The 27,425-nt window shown below is 35.2% G+C and overlaps 1 protein-coding gene, 1 long non-coding RNA gene and 1 pseudogene across 2 annotated transcripts; all 3 read right to left on the bottom strand.

Moving 5' to 3' along the window:
* Nucleotides 1-2,144: 2,144 nt before the first annotated feature.
* LOC145821954 (pterin-4-alpha-carbinolamine dehydratase 2, mitochondrial pseudogene) lies at nucleotides 2,145-2,612 on the bottom strand (annotated as a pseudogene).
* A 9,815-nt stretch (nucleotides 2,613-12,427) lies between these two features.
* LOC114308241 (uncharacterized) lies at nucleotides 12,428-13,459 on the bottom strand. Its single transcript, XR_014342055.1, has 3 exons — nucleotides 13,342-13,459; nucleotides 12,647-13,068; nucleotides 12,428-12,550 (listed from the first exon to the last, which is right to left on the bottom strand). It is a non-coding gene; the product is annotated as an uncharacterized LOC114308241 (long non-coding RNA).
* An 8,938-nt stretch (nucleotides 13,460-22,397) lies between these two features.
* Nucleotides 22,398-26,816, bottom strand: LOC114308263 (WUSCHEL-related homeobox 8). The gene is made up of 3 exons (XM_028253816.2): nucleotides 26,320-26,816; nucleotides 23,604-24,134; nucleotides 22,398-22,795 (listed from the first exon to the last, which is right to left on the bottom strand). Exons 1-3 carry the CDS (start codon nucleotides 26,585-26,587, stop codon nucleotides 22,710-22,712), a joined length of 885 nt encoding a protein of 294 aa, XP_028109617.1. The 5' UTR covers nucleotides 26,588-26,816; the 3' UTR covers nucleotides 22,398-22,709.
* Between the last annotated feature and the right edge of the window lie 609 nt (nucleotides 26,817-27,425).

Here is a 27,425-nt window from a genome sequence, read left to right on the forward strand (position 1 = left end):
AAAAAAGGATAGGAGACACTGTATGGTCGTGTCAGACCGTTGGTGAAGACACTGAATGGTTGTGTCATAACGGTGTAGAGGACACTGTATGGGGGTGTCATAACCATGTAGAGGACAGTTTAGGGGTCATGTCGGACCGGTGTAGAAGACAATTTACGGGGTCATGTCGGACCGTTGTAGCAGACAGTTTACGGGATCATGTCGGACCGTTGTAGCAGACACTATTGTGACAGTTGTGGTGACAGTTTACGGAGTCTTGCTGGACCCTTGTAGAAACTAACCGGAATCAATGTCGGGACAGTTTACAGAGTCTTGTCGGACCCATGAAGGAGCTAACCGGAATCAATGTCGGGACAGTTTACAGAGTCTTGTCGGACCCTTGTAGAAATTAACCGGAAACAATGTCGGGACAGTTTACAGAGTCTTGTCGGACCCTTGTAGAAACTAACCGGAATCTATGTCGGGACAGTTTACAGAGTCTTGTCGGACCCTTGTAGAAACTAACCGGAATCTATGTCGGGACAGTTTACAGAGTCTTGTCGGACCGTTGAAAATGGTGCACCCTCAAAAGGTGTGCCCAATTTTGTCAAAAGGCGTGCCATAAAAAGGCGTGCCCAATTCATCAAAAGGCGTGCCGGACATGATGGCGAGGCACGTGGGCGCCTTGGCTTGCGTGCCCGTTTTGTCGGCTAGTGGCAAGAGGCGCGCGATGCGCGTGGCTGCCTCGGCTATAAGACGGAGGCTGAGACTGAGGCAGAGAAAAGCTGCGAAAAACCTCTGAAAAAAAACTTCGTTGTGCTGAGAGAGAGAGTCTGAAAAACTCTTCGTTGTGCTGAGAGAGAGAGTCTGTAACACTCTGGTGCCTAGAAAATGGCTTCATCGTCTTCCCGCGGGCTGCTCACCCTCTTTCCCGACCTCAACGAGTCAACAAGAGAGAGAACTAGTGCGGTGGCACTGGAACCTCAACCAAGCGCCCCGGAGTTTACTCCGTTGAACTTTCCGATGCGGTCTGTGGAGCAAAGAATGGCAGTGCAGTCGGATGTGGAGGCCAATCAGTATACTTTGAAGGCATGTGTGGAAAGCATGACGGCGGTCACAAATTTGTCGAACCGGCTGCAGAGTAGAACAAATGAGGTGCAGCATTTAAACGCCCAACTGGCTCTACTCCAACGCATGTATAAGGATGCGCGAGCAGAGATAAGCGTGCTAAGGGCAGAAAACAAGGAGCTGAAGCGGAAGGCCACCGTGATGTTCCGATTTGGAGGGCCTCCATATGCTGCAGTGGAGGAGCAGGGAGTGAACGTGCCCAGTGGAGTGGGAAATACGGAGGCAGCACCGTCAAGGGCCGCTCAGGACGGAGGCAAGAAGAAGAGACCTGCAGTAGAGTAGAGAAGAAAATCCTGCCGGTGGATGTGGTTGTTCTGTTGGTGTTTTTTTTTTTTTTTTTATGTAAAACGGTGAACGGGGTGAGCCCCGACAAGAATAAAAGAAGGTTGGTGTGCAAGTCGTGTTCGTCGGTTTTTTTTTTTTTTTTTTTGTGTGTTGTGTTAATTGTAAAGGAATAAAAAAAGAAAAAAAAAAGAAAAAAAAGAAAGGTGATATTCAAATCAGTAGAGAATAGAAAAATAAAAAGAAACGAAAAGAGGAAAGTGGAGTGGGAAACATGAGTGTAATGAAAAAGAAAAAAAAAAATAGGTGGGAGAAGCTGAGCAGCGTGGGCACATGGGGAGTGGTGGTAAAGGAAGGAAGAGAAAAAAAAAATAAAGAAATAAAGAAATAGAAAATTATTTGAAAAGGGCTGCTCATTGTCGGTGGAAAAGTGGGTAAAATAAATAAATAAAAGAGGGAAGTGAGTGCTGGTGTGTGGTGGTGGGAAAGGTGTTAAATAAATAAATAAAGGAGAAGAAAAAAAAAATAAAATAAAATAAATAAAAGCTTATAGTGGATGTCATGATAAGAAAGCAAAATGAGTGGAATTCGGTGGAAAGAAGAGAGAAATCAGGATTATAATTTGCTTTGGCTAGTGGTAGGGCCCATCAGCATTATTCACTTCAGAATGGTGATATGTTAGGGGAATGGTCAATGTGATTTGGAGTGGGAGGGCTAGCCGTGGACTCAGCATCACCAATATCTATGTCCACTAGTCAGTAGGTAGCATTTCTACCCAGAAGATGTTGCACGCGAAGCCCGTCAATCTTAGCAGCAAGTAAGAAATCATTTTCTGTAAGTCCACCAACAGCATGTGTCCATAAATCAATTTTGACATTGTTCCATCCAACAAGATGAAGATCTGGATGATGGCCTGCAACAAATGCTTCTGCTTCAGCAACATAAGCAATGGCCTGAAAGAACTCCAAACCTTTCAAGAAGGTCTTGACTTTCCATGACCGACTTAACTTCAGTCTACCACCTTCATTGACCAAGTTCCACTCAGGAACCTTTGAGATCAACTCATGGGCTGCTTGTTCAGTCATGGGACTCATATCTTGCGAGTCGCATACCACACACTTCTTGGTTGACAAATCTGAGATAGAAGACGGCCACTGAAGGCGGTGACGCGAGGAGGCTGAAGGACAGCGACGCGATATGGTGAGGCTACGGATTGTCGCCATGAGTGTTCAAGAGAGAGAAAGCAGAAGCAGCGGTAAGAAGCATGGTTTGCAGCGAGAAAGAGAGAGAACAGGGGTAAACAGAGAGATGTGTGGATAGGGATGGTTTGGGCATGTGTAGAGGTCCGGCGGGCGGTCAAGGCGAGGCTGCCGCCCGCCGGTGAAGTAGAATTACTAACTTCTTAACCTTGCTCTGATACCATGTAAAAATATATTGATGTATATTATTGATTGATGTATTGATGATTGATTTCTGTTGCTATATTTACAATTCCTATATATAGAAGAAAATGTGGTAGTAGGTGTAGGAGTGAAGTGGAGGTGGTAGGTGGAGTGTGTGATAGTGGAGGTGGTAGGTGAAGATAAATTCTAACATGAAATTAGATTAAATAACGTTAAATTATATTAGTTAAGTTTATTACTAAATTGCCATTGAGTGGCCTACTGCCTAAGGCAACCTTGAGATTGATTCATACATTTGTTGCATCTTTTCATCCTCCCTTGAGAGACCAAACCATGGGAGAGGGTAGGAGATAGGGAAAAACTTAGTTTCAACAAGATTTTGCTTGGAATTGGAGGAATTGTAGAAGAATTGCATAATTGAGCCTCCATCCTTGGAATTAAAGACCCAAGGTAGGAAAATCATCTTCTTGATTGTGTATTTAAGTTATACCTTGCATGGTCCATGGTAAAATTAAAGATTAAAGTCAAGAATTGGTTTAAATGTTGAATTGAGTAGTAATTCATGCATGCATGTTCATATCTTAGCATTTTGAAGTGTTTTCATGGAAGTTGTTGCATGCAAGCCCATATTCTAGCCTTAGTTCATGAATTCATCATGCTTTTGAGCTCAATCTTACATTTGGTCATGTTTTAGAGCATTGGATTTAAAATGAACCCTTGCACGTTAAGCTCTTGTTTTGTTCTTGAAGTTTTATTTGAAATTGTGTTTAATTGACTCACCTTTGGGCCTTGATTTTACAAATTAATCTTTGAAACATCTTATACTATGAGTTAACAAGTGTTTTCCAGAAAATGGGCCCAAGAGGTTGAGTTTTGAGGTGTTGAATGCTTGGTTTGAGCTTGGGAGGCAAATCTGAAAATTCCAGAATTTGGTTTCCTCGCTCAAGCGAAAGATTCCACGCTCGAGTGACTATCGTTTGTTCAGAGCTTCGCTCTAGCGAAGGAATGGTGGCTCGAGCATAAATTGCAATCTCTCAGGTTTTTGGTGCACGTAGACGCGCGCTCGAGCGACGAGACCTACGCTCGAGCGAAGGGTTGTGTCTCACGCTCGAGCGAGCATCGAGTGGGTATCGAGCGTAAAATTTCAACAACCAGTACTTTTGCATTTTTACAGATCGCTCGAGCGAAGGAGTCTACGCTCGAGTGACCCCTCTGTTTTGATAAGCTCGCTCAAGCGAAGAAAGCCACGCTCGAGCGAGACCCCTGTTTTCAGCAAGTTTTGAAAAATATTTTCCAAGACATCTTTGCATCCTCATTCCATCCTAGGCATCCCTAGGCCATGTTTAAGACCCCATAATGAGAATAAGAGATTAGAAACATACTATGAGCCAACGAAGTAGGTTTTGTACAATTAGAACGTGTGTTTCAAGTTTGCATCTGTTATGTGTTGTGTAGGTCACGTGCCTCGTACCGTTTGACCAAGTTTACTCCGTCTGTCTGTCTCAAGGCCCACTGTGAGTAATAAATCTGTAAAGTTATGTTTAACTTAAGTATTTTCTGACTGGTATGGTATGATCTGTTTTTTGAAATGCTATCTTACAAATTATGAATGAATGTCTAATTTTCTGAAAAGTATTTATGGCACCCTTAGTTCACGTGGCCCTTGGCCGAGAGTAACAATACCGTGGCCAATCTGCACGTGGCCCTCGCCCGGGGGTAACAATACCGCGGCTAATCTGTACGTGGCCCTTGCCTAGGGGTAACAATACCATGGCTACTTTCGCGCAAGATATAGACCTTTATGGTCGTTGGTACCAACTATGCATGTGGGTCTCTGGACCAAATTGATCTGATAGCTAATGAGTGTACCACGTATGATCTTATGCAAAATCTAAGTATGAACATGAGTGTGTATCTAAATCTATTTCTGTCTTGAAGTCTGAATATGTTTTGATTTAAATACTAGATCCTAACTTGTACTGAACATCATTCATAAAATCCCTTTACTCTGTTATTATTCATTGGGCTTTCGCTCACAGTTTATATTATGTATGTAGGTTAGCCGGCACATGACCAGGGCCAGAGTTGACGGCCTTCTGTTTTGTTTTTGTTAGCCAACCGTTGTGCCTCCCGAGGAGGTTCCGAACGAAGCCTAAAGCCATGGTTGTTTTTGTATTCATGCTAGTCTATGTGTATGCTCTGTAAAGTCAGGTCTTGGGAAGTACATTCTGTAAATACCTTATAAATATTGTGTATCTGGACTGGCATGTTTAATATTTATAAATAAGTTTTGAAATGTTCTGTCCCATGTATGTTATCACAGCTCATTAGACCTTGTCTATTTTGTATTATTGCTTCCGCAGCCCCTTATTATTTGCTAATCTGTTCAGAGGCCTTTGGTAATCTACGAATTACTGGCCGGTTACGGTACTAAACCTACAGGGGCGGGTTTAGGTCGTGACAGAAACATTATCACAATAAATTGAAGTTGGACCTTGCTGCTGATTGTATAGTACTTTAAGCAACCTTTGCAACCAAATGGCTTGATATGAACTCGACGCTGCAGCAATAATCTCAGCTTCAGTGGTTGATAATATCACTATTGGCTATTTTTTAGATGACTATGAAATAGCCCTAGAACCCATCATGAACACAAATCCGAATGTACTCTTTCTATCATCAAGATCTCCACCATAATCACTATCTGAAAACCCAATCAAGCATGACCATTTGTTTTTTTTATATAGAATTCCAAGGTCAGTTGTACCTTTCAAATAACGAAAAATCCTCTTTGCAACCAAGAGATGACTTTCAATTAGATTCTCCATGTACCTATTGATTAAACTCATAACATGCATGATATCTGGCCGAGTGGACGTGACATACATAAGACTCTCCACAATTTGCTTGTAAAGAGTAGCATTCACCTTCTTGCCTTCTTCATTTTTGGTAAGCTTCAAACCAAACTCAATTGGAGTGAAGACTGAATTACAATCTTTCATTTCAAAACTGTCCAAAGTCTTTAGAATATATTTTTTTGAGAAATAAAGATCCCAATAGATGATTGCTGAACTTCAATGCCAAGAAAAAAATGCATTAACCCCAAATATGTCATGTCAAACTCATCCATTATAGATTTCTTAAAATCATTAAACATGGCGTTATCATTACCAATGTAAATAAGACCATCAACATATAAGCACACAATTAGCATCTTCATATCATCTCCAAGCTTAGTATAAAGTGTAGGTTCATAAGGACATTTAAGAAAACTTTTTTTTTTTTTTTGCAAAGTAAGCATCTATACGATTGTACTAAGCTCTTGGTGCTTGTTTCAGTCCGTATAATACTTTCTTTAACTTGTATACTTGATTTTCATGATCGTTCCTCACATATCTAAGCGGTCGATCAATATACACTTCTTCTTCTAAATCTCCATGCAAAAATGCTGATTTTACATCTAACTGATAAATAGACCATGAGTTTTGGGCAGCCATGGATAACACCAGTCGAATGGTGTCGAGTCGTGCAACTAGAACAAACACCTCTTTATAATCAACACCAAATTGTTGCTTGTATCCCTTTGCGACCAAGTGAGCTTTGTACTTGTCAACTCTGCCACCTTGCTTCAGTTTTGTTTTTATAGACCCATTTAACACCAATTGATTTATGTCCTTTTGGAGGGTTTGACAATTCCCAAGTGTCGTTTTTCTCAATAGAATTTATCTCCTTATCCATTGTTTTTTGCCACTTTGATTCTTTGATCATATCTTCAAATGCTACGAGATCACAATCTACAAACAGAGCCAAATGAGCAATTACATTATCATCAGAGAGTTCATTTCCACTTACATAATCCATTATCCAAGCTGGTCATTTTCGTTGATGCTGTTTTTCTACACTTAATGGGTGTGATGGCTTTTTTGTATTTGAGAAATTGGAAGAATCAACAACAGATCCATTTTAGCTTTTGTTTCTCCAAGAATTAATGGAAGTTGCTGTTGATTTGTACTGTTCCAATTCCATACACTTTCCTCATCAAGCAAGACATCACGACTGATGATTATCTTCTTTGTAGTAGAATTGTACAGCTTGTAAGCCATGGAGGGCTCACTGACTCCCAAAAAAATGCATTTCACTCCTTTGTCATCGAGCTTCTTTCATTTCTCATTTGGAATATGGGCATAGACAATACAACCGAAGATTCTGAAATGGTCAACTGTTGGACGGTGCCCAGCCCATACTTCTTCTGGTGTCATGTTGATGACAACAAATGTGGGATTTCTATTCAACACATGGATGCTCCGATAAACTGCTTTTGCCCAAAAACTCTTGAGAATGTATGTTGTTGTCAACATAGTGCGTACCATATTTAGAATAGTACAGGTTTTCCTCTCGACCACCCCATTTTGCTGCGGTGTGTAGGCTACTGTAAGCTGTTTTTTGATCCCATGCATCTCACAGAAACTCATAAATTCTTGCGAGTTAAATTCACTTCCACGATCAGTACGAAGAATCTTAATAGTCCTACCAGAGGCCTTTTCAACTAGAGCCTTAAAGTTTTTGAACGTCACAAAGGCCTCTGATTTCTCTTGTAAAAAATAAACTCATGTCTTCCTGCTATAGTCATCAGCGAATGTAATAAAGTACATCTTCTCTCTATTTGAGATAGGAGTAATTGGCCTACAAATGTTTGAATAAACCAATTCAAGTGACTGCTCAGCTCTCCATGCCTTTCCTTTTGGAAATGAATCACGGTGTTGTTTGCCAACAACACATTCTTCGCAAAGATGGGAAGGACAATGAATTTGAGGAAAACTTGTCACCATATCCTTTTGCTGTAGGATCTTTAAACCGCCAAAGTGCAGGTGCCCGTACTGAAAATGCCACAGCCATGTAGAATCTTGCAATTTATTGTAGAAACACATTTGAACATTGGATTGAATCTATAATGAGAACATTCTATTAGTTGTCATATTGACTGCAACAATTAGTCCACTCTGTGGATGATAAATTTGACAATTACCAGCTTTAAAAATGATTGTATATCCCTTCTCTTGCATCTGGCCCAAGCTAATCAGGTTGCTCTTTAAGTCTGTAACATATAAAACACTAAACAATGTGTGCACAATATTATTTTTCAACTGTAGTTTAATATTCCTTTTTCCATAATAGACATGCTAGTATTGTTTCCAAGCTTCACAGTTTTTTGAAAAGTTTTATCCAAATCAAAGAATAAGACTTGTTACCACACATATTATTGCTGCAGCTAGAAATCCAAATACCATATGGTTGAGTGAGGTTCTTCTCTGTCCAGAGATGCTATCACGAGTACTTCATCCTCCACCTTTGAAAAATTGGACTTCTGTTCCTTTTCAGAATTTAAATTGGTAGTGCATTCAGACTTATAATGTCCATAGCCATGACAACGGTAACACTCAATGTTAAACTTGTCAAACCTGGTTTTGGGACTGAATGAAGACGGAGCATCCCTTCCCCTGCCTCTTCCCCAGCCACGACCTTTGTTTGAATCCCTCCAGGTAAATGATTCTCCATGGGTGGCCATTTTCAAAGTGTGCTCATCAACAACTGGCTCGATCAATCTTTGCTCATGCACAAAGAGTTTGCTTTGCAGCATATTAACAAAAAAGTTCATCAACATCATTTGATTCTTCAATTGAGCACACCACATGCTCGAATTTTGGAGTCAAGGATCGAAGAATCTTCTCGACTATAGCGACATCTTCCAATTTCTTGCCATGAATCCTCATCTTGTTTGCGATAGCTAGCGTCCTTCCAAATAATCAGTGACGGACTCTCCTACTTTCATGTGAAGAATTTCAAACTCTCGATGAAGAGCTTGAAGTTGTGCACGTATCATCTTTGTCGTGCCTTGATATTTTTTTTCATGGAATCCTAAATCTGCTTAGAACTATCCCTGTGAAGGATAGTTTCCAAGATTGCACGATCTATGGCCGGAAACAAATAGTTTTTGGCCTTGAGATCCTTCAACTTTTGTTCGTCTAAGCTCTTTTGTTGTGCTTCTGTTAACATAACTCTGCTTGCATACGCATCAATACCAGTCTCCACAATAGGCCAATACTTCTTGGATCTCAGAAAATTCTCTATTAACGTGCTCCAATGATCATAATGACCATCGAAGCATGGAATAGTTGATTGCACACAGTTGCTATATGATGCCATCGATGCTTGTTATGGCAAGTAAGAAGACTGTTTCTTTTTTCTACCTGATCACACTTGGCTCTGATACCACAATATGAAAACTAGGACTCGCACAAACACAAGAGAAATAGTTTGTTGAGTGATTCGATATAGTATTCCTTGACTGAAGCAGTTTTTAAATACACTTAATAACTTAGTATAAAGTTAGGTAAATAAATAAACTACTAGCTGAGTTATCCCTAAACAATAGGAACAAAAAACCTATCCATACAGAATAGGACAACTAAGACTTATTCAATGTAAACCAGAATAGAACATAATAAAATCCTAACGTTACAGAATCCTCCAGTTGTGGTGGTAATGGGTCAATCATGTTGCCTTGGAAGGTATTTAACTCATCTTCCAATTTATGAGGTTCAGCCATAGCATCTTGTATATTTGAGTTGGACGACTCTTTTTTCTTAACCTCGACAATTGATAAGTTAGCCTCATGAAAGAATTTAATTTTCCCATATGTTGTAAGATTTTGGCAAAAATTGTGATCAATGAGCAGGAAGTTCCAATCCATAATAACCTTTTTCGTTCGAGGCTCTTTCCGAGTTAGTCTTCTGTGTGTACCCTTTTTAGTTCCTTTGTTACGACCTTCAAATGAACCCTCACATGGTCCGCTCTTTGTGCCCTTTTCAGTCTTACTGTTATGAGTTTGCACATGGACTCACATGGTAATGGACCACCAGTTTCAGAAGTCTTGCCTATAGAACAATCATTTGGCAAATCTAATGGGAAGGTATGAACAACATTAGTAACATTATTGTCCTCCAACCTGAAATCTGCACAACAGGGCATTGCCTTGCTTTGCTCAGTAGAGAAGTTGTTCTTGAACAGATCTTCCATCACTACATCTGAATCCCTATCTTTGAGCATCCTTACATCACTTTCCCAATCAAATTTGAAATCATCACACAAGGTAACTTGGATTAAAGTAACTTCAAGTGGATCCATATATTAGAACATGTTGAATGGCGATCTATCTTTCAAATTGTTTTGTTTTAAATTTGAGTCCACTGCAAGACCCCTACCTTTGATGTCCTTGGATGATTGTCTTGCGACCAACGTAGAATTGAGGATGGGTTAGAAATACTACAACAACAACAAAAAAACAAACTACAAAGAACCCACCACAACAAACAACAGCCACATCCACGAAAGCCACCAAAGATTAAAAGCAATCACAAATAGCTAAATAGAATAAAATAAAAGGTCAGAACGTTTCTTCTCTTACAAGAAATCTGAGTCAAGCTTCAGAGGGAGGAGGGAAAGCGATGAAATTATACCTAAAGAGTGTGGAGATCGACTACCGCACCTCCTATTTCCCCTCCCCCTGTTAGATGAGATTCGAAGGGAGACGAAAAGAAGAACAGATTATGGTGCCCACTAGAGTCGTGACAGGGAAAGTGTCAAAAATCGCACCAACCTCTCTCCTTATGTTTAGGCCAAGTTTGACATATTGCAAAAAAGTCAAAAAGTCACTCACAAAGTTAAAAAGTTAACACTATTCGCCAAAAGTCAACAATTACAGCTGCACAACTCTCAATCCTAATTTTTCCCTACAAATCAATTTTTACAATTTTTTATTACATATTTTTCCATAAAAAGTCAAAAAGTTAACCCAAACATCCATATTTTCTTCCTCAATTTTTTAGTCCAAAAAGACAAAAAATACACTTATTTAGTACACTTCAAACAACTCCTTAGTGCCCAATTCTTTACTTAAAAATAAAATTAAATAAATAAATAAATCTTTATAACTTGACAAACACACACTATATAACAAATATTTTATTTTAATTGTCTGAATTGCTTGTCTCTGCCAACTACTAGTAATACATGGCATACAGATATTTTAGGAATCAAAAGTGATACCAACCTTTTTATTTGGTGAGGTGTAATTTTTTTATATATATAAAAATACTCATGATTATGATAATTATATACCGACCACATTAGCTATGGAAATGATCATAATACATTAAAGGGTTGTTTGGGATACTCTAAATAAGTACACTTTTTATAAACGGAAATGAGCCGTAGCTGGACAGGGGAGGCTCGAATTGGCTCGAAAGAGGGAGAGGAGAAAGAGAAGGGAGAGGAAGAACGGAGGGAGGAGATCGTCGCGCAGCACCACCGCCGTTGCCTCGCCGCCGATCGTCGCAGCTTCAGACCGTCGCCGCCGTCGTCGCAGCACCTTTGCTCCTTACCGATCGTCGCAGGTGGAAGCTCCGCCACCGCCTCGCCCCACCTCCTCCTCCAACAGATTTTTATGGCCCCCTCCCCTCCCTCCTCCTCCTCCTCCTCCCTTCTCTTCTCCCTTCTTCTCCTTCTCTTCTTCTCCCTTCTTCTTCATCTCCTTCTTCGTTCTGCAACAAAGAGACAGAAAAAAAAAAAAAAAAAAATAGACACCAAAACGACGTTGTTTTGGTGTCGAGCCGGGTTTCCTGCCACGGGTTTCGAGCTACGTAGCACTACCGTTTTATAAAATATGGGTTGAATTTGAAGTGATGTGGTAGAGATGTGATGTGATTTAAATAAAATGATGTAACTTAAATAGGATAGTGACTTTTTGATTTTTTAACTTTTTTAAGGCACCCCAAACAAGGTCTAAATATTTTGAAGATTAAACAGACACAATTAAAATGTCGGAAATCAAAACAAAATACATATTTTATAAATCAAAAGTGTAATTAACCATTTCTTATGTACCCGATGAATTTCATCTAATTTTTTTTACCTACTAAATGATTTATAAAAAAAAAGTTAATATATCTATAAGACTTGCCATATATAAAAATAATGATAAGGCCACCCAAACGAATTGTTTGGGAGTGACTAGTGATATGCCCATACGCGACGCATGACATGAGTGGGAAAGTTGAAGAAAATGGCACACTACATGCTTCAAGTGATGTAGAGAGTTTTATACGATTGCCGACGTGGTTTGGCCAATAGAGTAAAAACAAGCATTGCATGATTGCATCTACATCGTATTAAGAATTTTAATTTGAAGATGATTTTATTTTCACAGTGCTCGAATTTTGGGGGACTTCTGCCAGAACTTGGCTGATTTTATTTTATTAATTAATTATTATTTTATTTATTTCTAAAAATTTTAAAATGACATCCCGGGTGGCTCAATAAACTAGTGAAATTCTTAGGTGTTATCCACATAAAAAAAAAAGAAAAAGAAAAAGAAAAAGAAAAAGGGCAGCACCTATCTGGAAACTGATAAAAAAAATTGGTGTGTCCATTTCATGGTATATTTTGGGTTTTTATATCTGAAATTCTTAAACTGTTTATTATTGTTTTTATTTTTTTAAAAATTGTTTCCAAACATGTGAACAGGTCAATCAAAAATAACAAAAAGCAAACAAAAAACAAAAAAAAATTGTAAACAAGTCTTGCCTGAAATTGGGTATCAGTAGTTATTGGACAACTATGCTGAACAGATTCAAAATTGGGGATGGCTCTGCAATATTCATGCTCTACTCTCAAGGTCTTTTAAAAAGTAATTTGTGTGTCTGCATCAAGAATACAAGCACAGGATCATCAATCATTACCCATACTTATCAACAACCAAAACAAAAAAAAAAAAAAATCATTATGCATAAAATTACCTTAAAAGATGAACTGTGATAATAGTGTTGGTGGCTAAATCTTCTGAGATGCGTTTGTATAGATGATCATATTGATCTTGCAAAATGTGAGAAGTTGGAGAATCCATATGATACATTTGTTTGTCTAGTTTATAATTCATCTTCTAATTCAGAGAGAGAGAGAGAGGCTATTTCCTGAGAGTTTGTTCTGCAGTGTGCGCTCATGGGTGACCAGCAACCAACAACCGTCCCTCTTGTCAGCTTGAGGACATTGCATATAAGCAGATAGCAAAAGTTTGGACCATGGAATAGTGGTTGAAAGGAGTTGTTGAACAATTAAATTAACCATTTTACCTAAATTGGTTGACAGTCCCTGGGCTGTTGGTGGTGGCACACAAACACTTCCAGACCCGTATTTGCATTTTCACTGGTGGGCGTAGTTCCTAGACAATGAATTCAAGCCTTTATGAATCAGCACAAACAGGGAGAGAGGGAGTAAACCAGAAAACAACAAAATCATCTTTGCAATTATGGTTATTTGCTGTATTTTTAAATTAACTTATTAATCACCCCCTGTTCAACTTCTTCAGTGGCTACATTAGAGCCCATCAGGTGCACTTTACAATCTTGAGTGGTCATTGTGAAGTATGCAATTAGAATCATCACTAGGTTTTCTTAAGAGCAGAGAATGTAGAAATGAAACAACAGCATTCTACCTTGAAAACTAATATGAGTTCTTCTTCCTCAGTAACAAGTGAATGGGGTCACACATTCATTCAGGACAGGTTTCAAAATCTTGTCAATGGGAATGAAGCAGTGGACTGTTCTCCCACTATGCATGCCAAAAATAAATAAAAAAAAATTATTTAATGGGATTAGTATAAACATTCAAACACAATTAACCATTAACTCTTACAAAAGGCACTAATGACTGGAAATAGGTGAAACAATAACTTTTTAAGCTGGGCATATACCTATTTCCAAATTTTTTCATAGACATTGCCATTCAAATAACCAGCGATGATGTCCAAAATAAACATGCTGTACTGATAAACTAAGATGAACTAACTTTTCCTTTTTAGTAGGACACCTAACATGTATTTGCTAATAGTAGTAGTAAGATTCATTCTCAATAAATGGAAAATTCTCCTACATAAAAGAATTAAGGAATACCATCTGTATTGAGTTTCAAGTTGGACTCCAAAAGCTGGCATAATTAAGACGACGAACACAAAACAAACTGAAAGGTGAAAAAATGCTTTTTTCCCAAAATAAAACAAAATATAACATATTTTTTTTCTACCTTTTCTTATGGGGAAGAAAAGAAAATGCAAAATATAAGGGACACATAATAAGCAATAACATCAATCTTGCCTCATAAAATTCTAACAAGCATTTTGCTTTTTTGGAAGAAAAAGAGGGTGGTTCAAGATCAGAGAATGGTATGCTCAAAGCTACCATTTAAGAATCCACATTTCAAAGGCATACAAGCAATTGAGGAAAATTTGCATGTGAAACAGTTTGAAAATGCTCTAACATTCGAAGGGATTGTGTCAGGATGTCATGTTATAACATGTAGAACATGTAAGTCATGAGTCTGTGAAATAACTCAGCTAACTCAACTGACTGAGATTTGAATCACATATCTTAGTCCAGTAATCTAGGAAAATTTTTAAAAAATAAAAATAAAATGAACAGAAATGATGATAAACAAGGAGAATGCATGACAAATAAATTTATGAAAATGGTACAAATACAAGGGAATAGCTCCTCAGCTTTTGTAATGCCCACGAAAAAAGATGAAATGATGTGTACGCATCCAAATTAAAAGTTTTAGCCATTACAAATTAACATAAACCAAACAAATTTAATCTGCAAGACTTTAGGGCACGGAAAGCTCTGCATCCTAGATTCTCACCTTTCTCAACAGGGTTCCAAAGAAACAATTTGGCAATAAATGCACTTAAAAGTAAGCTCCAAAGAAGTATGTCAATTGAATCATCCTGTTGTTTGTCAAGTCATCATGTCAGCCAGCACATAGACAATAATCACTATTTAGTTTGAGTTTTTTGGATTAAATTTTTTAAAAATTGAATTTTTTTATTTTCGTATTTTTTTGTTTTTAATGAATATTTTTAAAATTTTAAACATTTTTTTTACTTTTTTAGATGCACCTTACTTAGATGTGTCTAAAAAGTAAAAAAATTGTGAAAAAATATTTTAAAAATTTAAGAAATACATAAAAATACAAAAAAATGTACTAAATTCTTGTATTTTTGGTATTTAGTGAATTTTCAAAAGATTTTTTTATAATTTTTTTACTTTTTAGGTGTATTTATGTTAGGTGTGTCTAAAAAGTAAAAAGTTTGCATAAAATATTTAAAAAATTCAGTAAAAACAAAAAAACACAAAAAATAAGAGTGTAGAATTTTTTAAAAACTGTTTTTAAAAAATGGGAACCAAGCAAAGTGAATATGACTCAGGTCTCATAATTCTTCAAATTCGACAATATTACAATAACACCTTATAAATGCACATATAAATCACATACATAAATTCTTCTACATCACCATGGAGCTTTATGACAAATTGAATAGCAATCTTTTTTTTCCACGATTTATATAATGTTTTTTGATTCCCAAAAATTTAAACATCCTTTCTTCATTTTCTATTTTAATTCCCAAAGTATGTTACATCAAAAAGGTATTAACTGCCCTTGAAGCCCCTGAACTTTGCATATTTTTTGATCGCTAAACTAAATTTTCATTCAAATAAGTTCTCCAAATTTTCAAATTGGTCCACTTCAACGCTTCTATTACATTAAGTTCACTTTTGACAATTTAATAAAAGGTCAAGAATCAATTAATAAAATTAATCATAAAATTTTCTAAAATTAAAAACAATAAGAACTTGTGTTGGTGAAGGAAAGGGTGTTGGTTTTATGATTTTTTTTTTTTTGATATTAGAAAAATAAGATTATGATTAATTTCATCAATTTATTCTTCCGAACAAAAGCACTATTAACAGGGATGGACCTAGGATTTGATCATCGGGAGAGCCAGAACATAAATAAATAAATAAAGATGGGAAGAGAAGTAGGGTTGGATTTAAGGGCAATGGATTTTCATACAATTAACACTCGTGATTTTTCATGCTATTAATTTGAAATGGATAAACTTTGTTAAATAGTTGGTATAACAGTATATCACTAATCAATAAGAGTTCTTACATTACGGTAATGAAAAATAATGATTGGTTTAGTGAGAGATAAAAATTGTCTATCTAATTTTATTAATAATTTTTTATTGGTTGAGACACTACCATTCTCACTTAAGCTTTCTATGTAACAACTCAGATTTTTAATTATTCTGTAGAATTTATACTAATATTATTTAATCTCAGTTCGGAAAATATATAATTTATTATATATTATTATGTGTAATTTTTGTAAAATGATATAATTATTAAAAATTTAGGAGTCAAAATATAAATAATAATATAGATAATATAAATAATAAAAAGAATAATGGATGTAGTAGTAAAATAAATAATTAATATCTGTTAGTATACGATAAAATGTAATTTAATTAAGAATTATTTTATTTATATAATTATATTAAAAAGTTGAATCAAAAAGTAATTATCTTAAATATCTATTAAAGATAAAATTAAATTTATATAATTATGAATTATATCAGAGGAAAGGGACGCGTAAGCCACGCGTTGGCTGATCAATGGCCTGACCTCCCTATAAATAAGGAGTAGGCGTTTCACTGGGATAGAAGAAAAGGAAAAGAAAGAGGAAAGAAGAAAGAAAAAGAAAGAAGAAAGAAAAGAAAGGAAAGAGAGGAAAAGAAGGGAGAAACGGTAGAAGGTAAAAGGGTCTTTGATAGTGAAAAGGAAGAGTGAGGTATTAAAATTAAGGTGAGTTATATTATATTTTGAGTTATCAAAATATATTTTACGTATGTTTTGACTTATCAAAATCTATTTTACACAAGTTATGTTTTTAATAAAAGTTATGTTTTATAAAGGTTTCAGTTACGTGGTTTATCTTCTGAATTCTATTTGCTTAAAATGAAACCCATGGATATGTCTCTTCATATTTTAAAGAATATTTGATTATGACCTTATAAACAATTATGTTTTGTAAGTATCACCACGGGAGTTCCACGCCTTGGGGGACTTAAATAACCATTGGTCTCTGTTTGACTACTTTGTGGTCCTCTGTTTGTCATGGATCCACTGACCTCTTTTTTGTGCGGACTAAAGTGCTGTGTGGAACTAAGTGCTACACTATTGTGGGAGCCACCTCTAGAACCCGTACGAGCCACCTCTTGAATCCGTACCTCTGTTCTGTGCGGACCAAAGTGTTGTGCGGAACTAAGTGCTACACTATTGTGGGAGCCACCTCTAGAATCCGTACGAGCCACCTCTTTAATTCGTACCTCTGTTCTGACTGTCACTTCTGTGACCTCTGTTCCGTTCTGTTATGTACTGTGGTTATGGTGATATATTTACATAATATCTGTATTTTAGTTTCTGCTATTTAAATGATTTCTACTACTCAAAGGATTTATTTATATAAATGTTTTGGCCTAATTAACTATCCATGGTTATTTCGTGTCCCTTATACTCTTGGTATAATATTTCTCACTCTACCATGTGCTTATAGTTATTTACCAATTTTCAGGAACACATGCAATTCTGAAATAGCTTCTGGAAAGTCTTAGATGCGAGGCTGCGGAATAGACATACATAGCACTTTTTTATATATCGGCCTTTTTGGTCAATACTTTTTGTAATAAAAATAGAAGCTCCAATGATTATTTTGGTACATTTACTGAAATATTTCTTCCGCTTGCGTTATTTGATTTGTTTATGAATTGGCCGTAGGTAACCTCAGTTACTGGCCATCACGATACTTAACCCTTGGGTACGGGGAGCGGGTCGTGACAAATGGTATCAGAGCAATGGTTTATAAAATAAAATAAAAAAATCATCGTTGGAGCATAGGACACACGCACATTTACGAAGTGGGATAACGAGAAATTAATACCGAATTATTACATTTTGTTCGTCGATTTAATTATATTATAATTTTATATGATTACATATATAATAATTTTTTTTTTAGTGTGCCTAATTTGTGAAGGATAATAGATATAATTTATATTTATTACAGTAAAAGACGGACAAGAAAAGAAGGATGTCGGGCTCAAGCACCCCCCAAAATTATAATATAATTAAATACATATAATTTTCAGTTCAGTATTCAAAAAAAAATTATTTTGATGTTTTTAAAAGTGGGTTTAAATTATAAAGATACTAATTTTGAAATTATTTTCCATCAATGATAAGTTCATCTCCTGTATATGATTTTGTCATTGTATTCTCATTTTATTTTATTTTTTATTTATTTTTATCGTAAACAAAACGAGTGAAAAGTTTTTAAAAGTCGCTCCTTATTTCTTATTTTGGCCCAAACCAATTTTTGACAACTAGACTGTGAGTTATTTTTGGTAAAATTTTTTTTGAGATACTATTTTCTATCAGATTAATCATTTAATATATATTTATCAGAGTGCGCAGCGGATAACTTACACCTATGGTAAATTTCGAGGACGAAATTTTACAAGGGGGAAGATTGTAACAACCCAGATTTTTAATTATTCTATAGAATTTATACTAATATTATTTAATCTCAATTCGAAAAATATATAATTTATTATATATTATTATATGTAATTTTTGTAAAATAATATAATTATTAAAAGTTTAGGAGTCAAAATATAAATAATAATAATATAGATAATATAAATAATAAAAAGAATAATGGATGTAGTAGTAAAATAAATAGTAATTAATATCTGTTAGTATACGATAAAGTGTAATTTAATTAGGAATTATTTTATTTATATAATTATATTAAAAAGTTAGGTCAAAAAGTAATTATTTTAAATATTTATTAAGGGTAAGATTAAAGCTAAGTTTGGGAAGACTAAATAAGTGTACTTTTTAATTTTTTTTGTATTATGTGTAGAAAAAGTAGAGAAAAGATGTTGATTGATGTGACTCAAAAAAAATAAAAAAATGAAATAAGTGCATTTTTTTTTGTTAGTTAAACTTGGCCTAAATCTATATAGGAAAATGAGTTGGACCCCAGTGGGGGTGCTGGGGTCATCTCTGATTGGCTAAAAAACTGTTTTTTTTTTTTTTTTTTTTTTTCTTTAGTTTTGGGCTAGTGACAGTGTGCCAACTGTCACTGGGTGCTGAGGGTCGCTCCCACTGGGGGTCCCCAGCATTGCTCATCTATATAATTATGAGTTATATCTGAGGGAAAGGGACGCGTGGCTTACGCGTTGGCTGATCAATGGCCTGACCTCCCTCTAAATAGCGAGTAGGCGTTTCACTGGGATAGAAGAAAAGGAAAAGAAAGAGGAAAGAAGAAAGAAAAAGAAAGAAGAAAGAAAAGAAAGGAAAGAGAGGAAAAGAAGGGAGAAACAATGGAAGGTAAAAGGGTCTTTGATAGTGAAAAGAAAGAGTGAGGTATTAAAGTTAAGGTGAGTTATATTATATCTTGAGTTATCAAAATATATTTTACGTATGTTTTGACTTACCAAAATCTGTTTTACACAAGTTATGTTTTTAATAAAAGTTATGTTTTATAAAGGTTTCAGTTACGTGGTTTATCTTCTGAATTCTATTTGCTTAAAATGAAACCCATGGATATGTCTCTTTATATTTTAAAGAATATTTGATTATGACCTTATAAACAATTATGTTTTGTAAGTATCATCACGAGAGTTTCACGCCTTGGGAGACTTAAATAACTATTGGCCTCTGTTTGACCACTTTGTGGTCCTCTGTTTGTCATGGATCCACTGACCTCTGTTTTGTGCGGACGAAAGTGCTGTGCGGAACTAAGTGGTACACTATTGTGGGAGCCACCTCTAGAATCCGTACGAGCCACCTCTTGAATCCGTACTTCTGTTCTGTGCGGACCAAAGTGCTGTGCGGAACTAAGTGCTACACTATTGTAGGAGTCACCTCTAGAATCCGTACGAGCCACCTCTTGAATCCGTACCTCTGTTCTGACTGTCACTTCTGTGACCTCTGTTCCGTTCTGTTATGTACCGTGGTTATAGTGATATATTTACATAATATCTGTATTTTAGTTTCTGCTATTCAAATGATTTCTGCTACTCAAAGGATTTATTTATATAAATGTTTTGGCCTAATTAACTATCCATGATTATTTCCTGTCCCTTATATTCTTGGTATAATATTTCTCACTCTGCTATGTGCTTATAGTTGTTTACCAATTTTCAGGAAACATGTACTTCTGAAATAGCTTCTGGAAAGCCTTAGATGCGAGACTGCAAAATAGACATACATAGCACTTTTTTATATATCGGCCTTTTTGGTCAATACTTTTTGTAATAAAAATAGAAGCTCCAATGATTATTTTGGTACCCTTACTAAAATATTTTTTCCGCTTGCGTTATTTGATTTGTTTATGAATTGGCTGTAGGTAACCTCAGTTACTGGCCATCACGATGCTTAACCCTTGGGTACGGGGAGCGGGTCGTGACATTCCATGTTTTATAAAGTGAATAATATAATTACAAATATATTTTAGAACATAATATGTTAAGGAGTTGTTATGGCGTGCACTCTTAAAGTGCATTCCGTATACACGTTATCACAAAATATATAACATAACCATAACAAATTGTAATTTTTTTCACCAAATGGTTCGTAACATTTTGCACCACAATGTTTCGTAACATTTACACTATACCATTCATAATATAACTATAATAATTCATAACTTTCATTTTAGAGATACCCACTATAAATTTAACTTTACCACAAAATTAAATAATAGTGCAAATATTTTAACTTTCATTGTAAAAATTTATATAGCATTCCTCTATTTTATTACAAAGAGATGTTAAAAAAATATTTAAAACATGAGAATTAAATGGGAGGAAGGCCCACGTAGAAGAAGAAGTTGCCGGTGTTGAACAATTGGCCCCTGTAGGCCTACACTAAGTTCCGTCCCTGACTATAAATTTTCCAGTTAGAGAACGTAGCACAAAAATGCCTACTTTTTCACTAAACCCTAGCAGAGGTGAAAAGTTTAAGTTTGCAACTTTAGATTTGAAGGGTGACAATGACGATGGTAATGCATGATTGATTGTGTGCCTAAATTGACAAAGGATATGAAGAATAAAGACTTAGCAGACACAAATTTATAAGATGCCTTTAGCAAGAAAGAGAGAAGAAGAAGAAGAAGAAGAAGAAGACACAGTTGTTGGGAGAAGAAGAGCAGATGAGGTACACAAGTCCAGTCCTTGCACTGCTCCTTCGAACCACAACGCGGTGTGTATCAATGGCTTCAAGAGGATCCCTATGATCGTCGTGTATATATGTATATCTCCAATTGGCTGACTTTTTTTTTTTTTTTAAGAAATCGAAGCATACAACTTGCAAATCGACGATGCATTCACATCAGCCATCACATCTGCGCAGAGGTCGAATGTTCAATGTATGTGTGGGCGGCGATCTCGATAATATAAATTGTTTATTTTTGTGGCGGGTAATGATAGAGATGATTAAAAGTGGTGCTTTAAATCAACTCCTAATAATGTGATATTTATTTATTTATTTTTTTTTAAAAAAAAGGCCAGACACAACACTGTAGCAGTGGGTAATGAGTGGTGGTACTAATTATTACTCTCACTCATTTTTCTTTTTGTGACGGTATATTACACGTATTAATTGATATATCAATTAGTAGTGTATAAACATATATTATAATATTATCACTTTAAAATTATGATATCATTTATTATATAAAACAAATTATAAAAAATCAATATTTTCAAAATTATATTATATCAAACATATTATTCATACTATAAAAGTTAAATGAATAATTTAACTAATTTATATTTGTGAGAATTATTTTTAAAACCATACAATCTGTCTATGATGTCGAATTCAGTTTGGTCAATATTGATTGAACATTTCAATTTAGTTATTTAAGAAATCAAAACTGACAGTATAATACGTCTTTTTTATAAAAAAAAAAAAGAAAGAAAAAGATTGTGTGAATGATTAATTCACAAGACCTTTTAAAAGTTTTACAATTATAAAAATTATAAAATTTTACATTAACAATACATGAAGCGAGATAGTGAAAATGCTAATGCCTCCTCTAATCTTTTATTGCAAAACATGTAACATTGATTATTTTATTTTCTAATATTAAAAAATGTATAATATTTCGGTTAGTTAGCTTAATCCGTGTAACACTTTTTAAAATCGAAACAAATTATACCTTCTGAAAAAACAAACTAAAAATTGAAATTTTAATTATCGAGTGGTCAATTCAGTTGCAAAAGTTGTTCTTAGAGTGTTAAGGTGGGGTAAAGGCGGTCGTTGAGGTGGGGCGGTGCCAAAAATTTTGCTATTAACTGGACAATTGTCAAGCCAACCCCACACACACCAAACATGCCAAACTTTTAGGGTCAGCTTTGCAATACATCAAGTAACGACTTCTTTTTGGTTTTTTTTGGTAAATTGGAACTGTCAAGTAAAGACTTCAAGTATGCTCCAACTTCACCTCATGGAAACCCATTCTATGCATAAGCTCTTTGCCTTGACCATTCATCTAATATATGAAAACAGATGATAATTGGCTACATTTTAGACAATAACTGGGTACATTTAGTTCTGAGGAAAATATTGAAACCACTCCAAGTAATACAATAGCAGTATCATTAGCTCAAGACTCCCAAAAGCATTACTAGAGTTCAATATTCAACCAAATACAACCTCATCAAGAGAAATTTATCATACAAACACCTGAAAAGTATCAACACTACGAAACAAATTCATCAGTATCACAAAACTATAAGTAGCTTTAATTCGTTAGGCACGGTCCATGTTTTGACAGCAAATAGTGATTTTCGCTTTAACTGCTACCTAGACCAGTATCCTCCACACATTACTCAACTTCTACTCAATACTTTGCTAAGCAAAAATCACAACACTTCAAAATACTATCAACTTGTCAATTTGTCATGTGGTAGTCATCTGCTTGCAAATATGGATTGTAGCTCCCGGACACTTCCATCTTCCCAATCAAGTGGTCAATTCCTGCATTCATCAATGAACACGCAATTAGAGTATTTTCATTGAAAATTGCCGATAGTATCCTTTTTATGGCTATTATCAATGTAACAATAGATATTAAAGGCCAAAGTTAAAATTAAAGCACAGACATGTACGTAAAAGATGAGCAATTGTCTTAAATTTCTCCTCGGAACCTATACGAAGGCTCTCTAAATATCTCCGCATGAAAGTACTAGAGAACTCTAGTCGAGTAACTCTTGCATTAATGATCACATCAGATTTGTGTTCCTAAAGTCTACAAACTTTCCCACATTCGCAAATACAAACTAGGAAAGTACACAATATACTATGCATAACAATTGCATTCAACGTGAACCTTTGGCATTGTTAATATGCGAATGACGTCAAATTCATTTAAGAGATGGGATATAAAGACAGAGAGATATATGACACAAATTTGAGTACAGTTGTGCAACAGACAACTAAAAAGTGCGACAGTCAGGACTAGATTGACTTATCGACAAATTCAATGTGATTAGAATGTGTTATAGTGCATGTATGTGTTTGTGATCACAAGTAAAATGATGAATTAAAATTGGAGAAGCAGTTGATATACTTCCAAAACAAAACTTACCAAATTTTATCCAAGAGAAAAACAATTTTGACAACAAAAGCATGTTTTCTAAATTGTTCCAACTACCATATGCATCCACTTGGATAAAATGACAGTCAATGAGGTCCATTGGAATCTGTATATCAATCTGTTAAAACACAAAAATAGGACGCATAATTGGCAAGTAAAAAGAAAACAAAGGTTAAAGGATATACATACTTGGATTTGATAACATACTATCATAGAAAGACATTTGTCCCAAACTCCTAGCAGGTTTTGAACTGCCATTCGATGCAAACATGGGCTCCACTTTTTGGGCCTGTGAATCTACAGAATGCATCCCAGAGCTTACTTCGGGGTTTTGAAAGCACAAATCCTCAGCCCTTGGAGCTGAGTTATGTTGAGACTGGAAATCCTCCGACATTGTCTTCTTTTCATTGGGCGATTCAACCTCTGTCTCCACTTCGGATTCAGCATTGTTAGGTGCTGTAACCTGCTGCTTCCTTTTTGATCTAGCCCGCCTGTTCTGAAACCAATTATAGACATTTGTCTCAGAAATTTGGCCGTGTTGAGACAATTCAGTGGTTATCTCCTTGATCTTCTGCTTGCTTGGTGTCCCATTGCCTTGCTCAAACATACGCTCAAGAATTTGAAGCTGTACAGGTGTTGGAGTCCACCGTTGTCTGCCAGTAATTTTGTGGCCAACAGATGTCACTAAGGGGTCACAGTATAGATTTCCCAACCTGGCACCTGGGAAAGCAAGAGCAAGGTTTTTATCATAAGCAAAAAGAACATCTTAATAACTCACCAACAAGTAATATGTCTCCCTCATTTCAACAGATATGAAAGTAAATGAAGCAAAAGAGTTGTTAGTACTGAAGTGCCAAAATGGCCCAGTCATTTTGCTGCAACATGCCATAAAAGGGGTGTGTTCTTGGTGAGAGAGAAGATTAGGAGGAAGGAAATGCGAAAGCAAAGGGGAAGGATCTTTAGAATTTTTTACGTTTGGTGGAAAGGAAAGAAGGAAAAGGAGGGGAAGAATCAATTTCCTTTTGACTAAATTTAGGGCAAGCCTCTTTTTTTTCATTTTCTTTTTTCGATTTTTGACTTTAAAACAACATCCATCATTTTGATATGCAAGGCATGAGTAAAATTAACCCTTTTAGTCATCTTTCCCTTCCTTCCTACTCAATCAAACAAAAGGAGGGAAGGCAAGTTCCTTTCTCTAATCATACCTCTTGCTTTCTCTCCTTTTCAGTTATTTTCAATCCCTTGCAACAATCAAAATAGAAATAACACTAAGTTGAACCAATTAACTTCTCTATCCAAAACATAAAGAATAAATTCAAGGTGAAACCAACCCAAATGAGGTTTTTTTTTATAAAAAAAACTAACCCCTAAAATTTATGAGATTTTAGAGATTTTAGAAAGAAAATCCAAATAATTGGCATGAGAAAACTAGCACAAATATTTGTTGACAAATTAGCTTGTAATTATTCAAAACAAAATGATCAACAAAGTATGTAAGAAATAACATGACACAAATTACAAACACCAAAAGTCAACCCTAGTAAAATGTTTGAAACCCAACCCAACCCACATGCTAAGTTAAGCATTTGAACTTGAAATATTACAAAAAAGAAGAAGCTTGCAATAAGGAAAACTGTATAGCACTCGACTGAGAGGAAAACAAAGAATTCTTGAAACCCAAGTAAGGGTAGAAAATGGTCCCTATCACATAAAATCGGAATAATTTACTACGTAATCACCTATGAATTATGTACTAAAAATAAATAAATAAATAACTAGAAGAATTACTGAAAAACAATATCATGAATGATGACACAACTAATTCTTTTAAAAAAATCACAATAACCAGTAGAGCAATTAGTGGATCTGCCCTGTTGATCAAGATGATTTCTTTAGCACACCATCATTGTTGGAAATAGTCAAGCCACGTGAATTATCGAATATTTGGTTGAATTGATTGGAATGTGTACGGTCAATTAATCCCAAGGGATTGGTCTAATGGGTGCAACTTGAGATCTTGGATTGTGCTACCTCTAAGTCTTAGGTTCAATTCTCATTAAGAGTAATCCGCTCTTGGGACCACAGCTGCGAGCTCTGCCTAAGATTTGCCCAATCCACATGGAATGAGCGCTTTGTGTAGGTTCTCGATTAGTCAAGGTGCGGGTAAGCTAACCAGACAGCCGGTCATTAAAAAAAATGTCTATGATCAATCAACAATTGATGTTATTTGTGCAATAAAAGTGACAAAAACACAGAAATATTAGGAACTGACAAAAAAAAAAAAAGGGAAAAAGAAGAGGTAATTGACTGGACTGAAGCAAAATTGGGTAAGGTTTCAATTCACAAGAAATGTTAAAAGAATCAATGAGAGACCACTTCATATTGCAGAAAAAAGGTAAATTTTTTCAAAAGATTTCTTTAATTGTTTTATAGATAACTTTTCGAATTCAACTTCTTGTATGGAAAAAGAAGAAGGCAGCAAATAAAATAAAAAAAAATAAAAGAAAAGAAAAAACTGATATTAATTTATGCTTTATTTAAAAATAATAATAGGTTTCTAATCACAAATGGTAAAGCAGTAAGGGAGAATTTTGGGAAAACTCTTACTTAGTACAAATAAGAATTGTGCACTCACTTGCGCTTCCATAGATTTATAAGTAAAATCAAGAGAAGTTTCATGAAAAAGTTTATAATTTTAATTAGTTAACCATTTATTTGTAGTAATTATTTCTTAAAAGTTACACTGAACTCAAATTTCCCCTAAAAACAATGCCAGTGAGTGCAAATGAGACTTGTATTGGATACAAACTTACAATTGTTATATTGATTTGCAATTCTCCTTCTATTGTTTGTCTAAATTTTCCCAATCAAAAAAGAAAAAAAGAAAAAAAAAAGAGAGAGGAACCTGAAAGGAGATCGGGATGAGAAGTGAGGGATTTGTGCATTTCGACGAGGTTCTCGCAAATGGTGGCGTAAGCAGCGATTTGCTTGCGAAGGATCTCCATTTGCTCGTCTGTCATCACCTTCACAAACATTCCCCCATTGCTGCTATTGTTGCTGTTGTTGCCGCCGCCGCCATTATTCATCACTTCTTCTTGCTGCTGCTGCTGATGCTGATGCTGATGTTGTTGTTGATGTTGGTTTTGTTGCTTTTCCCAATTCATCATCATCATCCTTTTGCTTTCTTTCAGACCTCTCTCCGCTCTGCTCTGCTCTGCTATGCTCTCTCTCTCTCTCTCTCTCTCTAAGTCGTTCGTGACAAGTAAACAGAGTCAGTACTCTGTCAGGTTAAAAAAGTAACGAGAAAGTAAAGAAATGTGAACGAACAAGACAAACAAAGACGCGGCCAAAAAGCTTTTTCCTCATTTACGTGTCCCCGGTTTCGTTTAGTGCACTATCCTCATCCGTTCATGTTAGCACTACCATGCGCCTCTTTTTTCTTCTTTGGCCTCTTTTTACATTTGGCTAAAATAGTAAAAAAATTTATTATAAATTATCTTATCACATTGTCTTTATTTTTTACATATTTTTATATATAAAATAAAAATAATTAATTAAAATAACTAATTCGGAAATGAGTTGCTATAGGTGTGTTTATTAATCTAATTCAACATAAAAATAAATTAAGTATATTTAATTATCATATTTTGGACTTGTTTAGAAAGTTAGTTATTTTAATTAGTTATTTAGTTTTTTTTTTTTTTTGACGCTGAAATAGTTATGTTTGAAATGTTATTTGACTTTTTTTTAGTTAATTTGATGGTTGTAAAAAAAATTAAAGTAATTATAAATTGAATGTGACATTTTATTTTATTAACTATTTTAATCTATTTTATTTTTAATAAATTATTTTAATCTTATTCTTTTTCCAAATACCATTTTATATCACTAAATATTTTAAGAATAATGTTGAATGTTAAATTTGAAATATTTTATAATTATGTCATTGTTGAGATATATTTTTATCACCCTCAATGTCATCACGATTATAACGAAGAAGTAAATGGTAAA

The sequence above is a fragment of the Camellia sinensis genome, chromosome 1 (genome assembly GCF_055761805.1).
Source record: "Camellia sinensis isolate YWXY chromosome 1, ASM5576180v1, whole genome shotgun sequence".
NCBI lineage: Eukaryota > Viridiplantae > Streptophyta > Magnoliopsida > Ericales > Theaceae > Camellia > Camellia sinensis.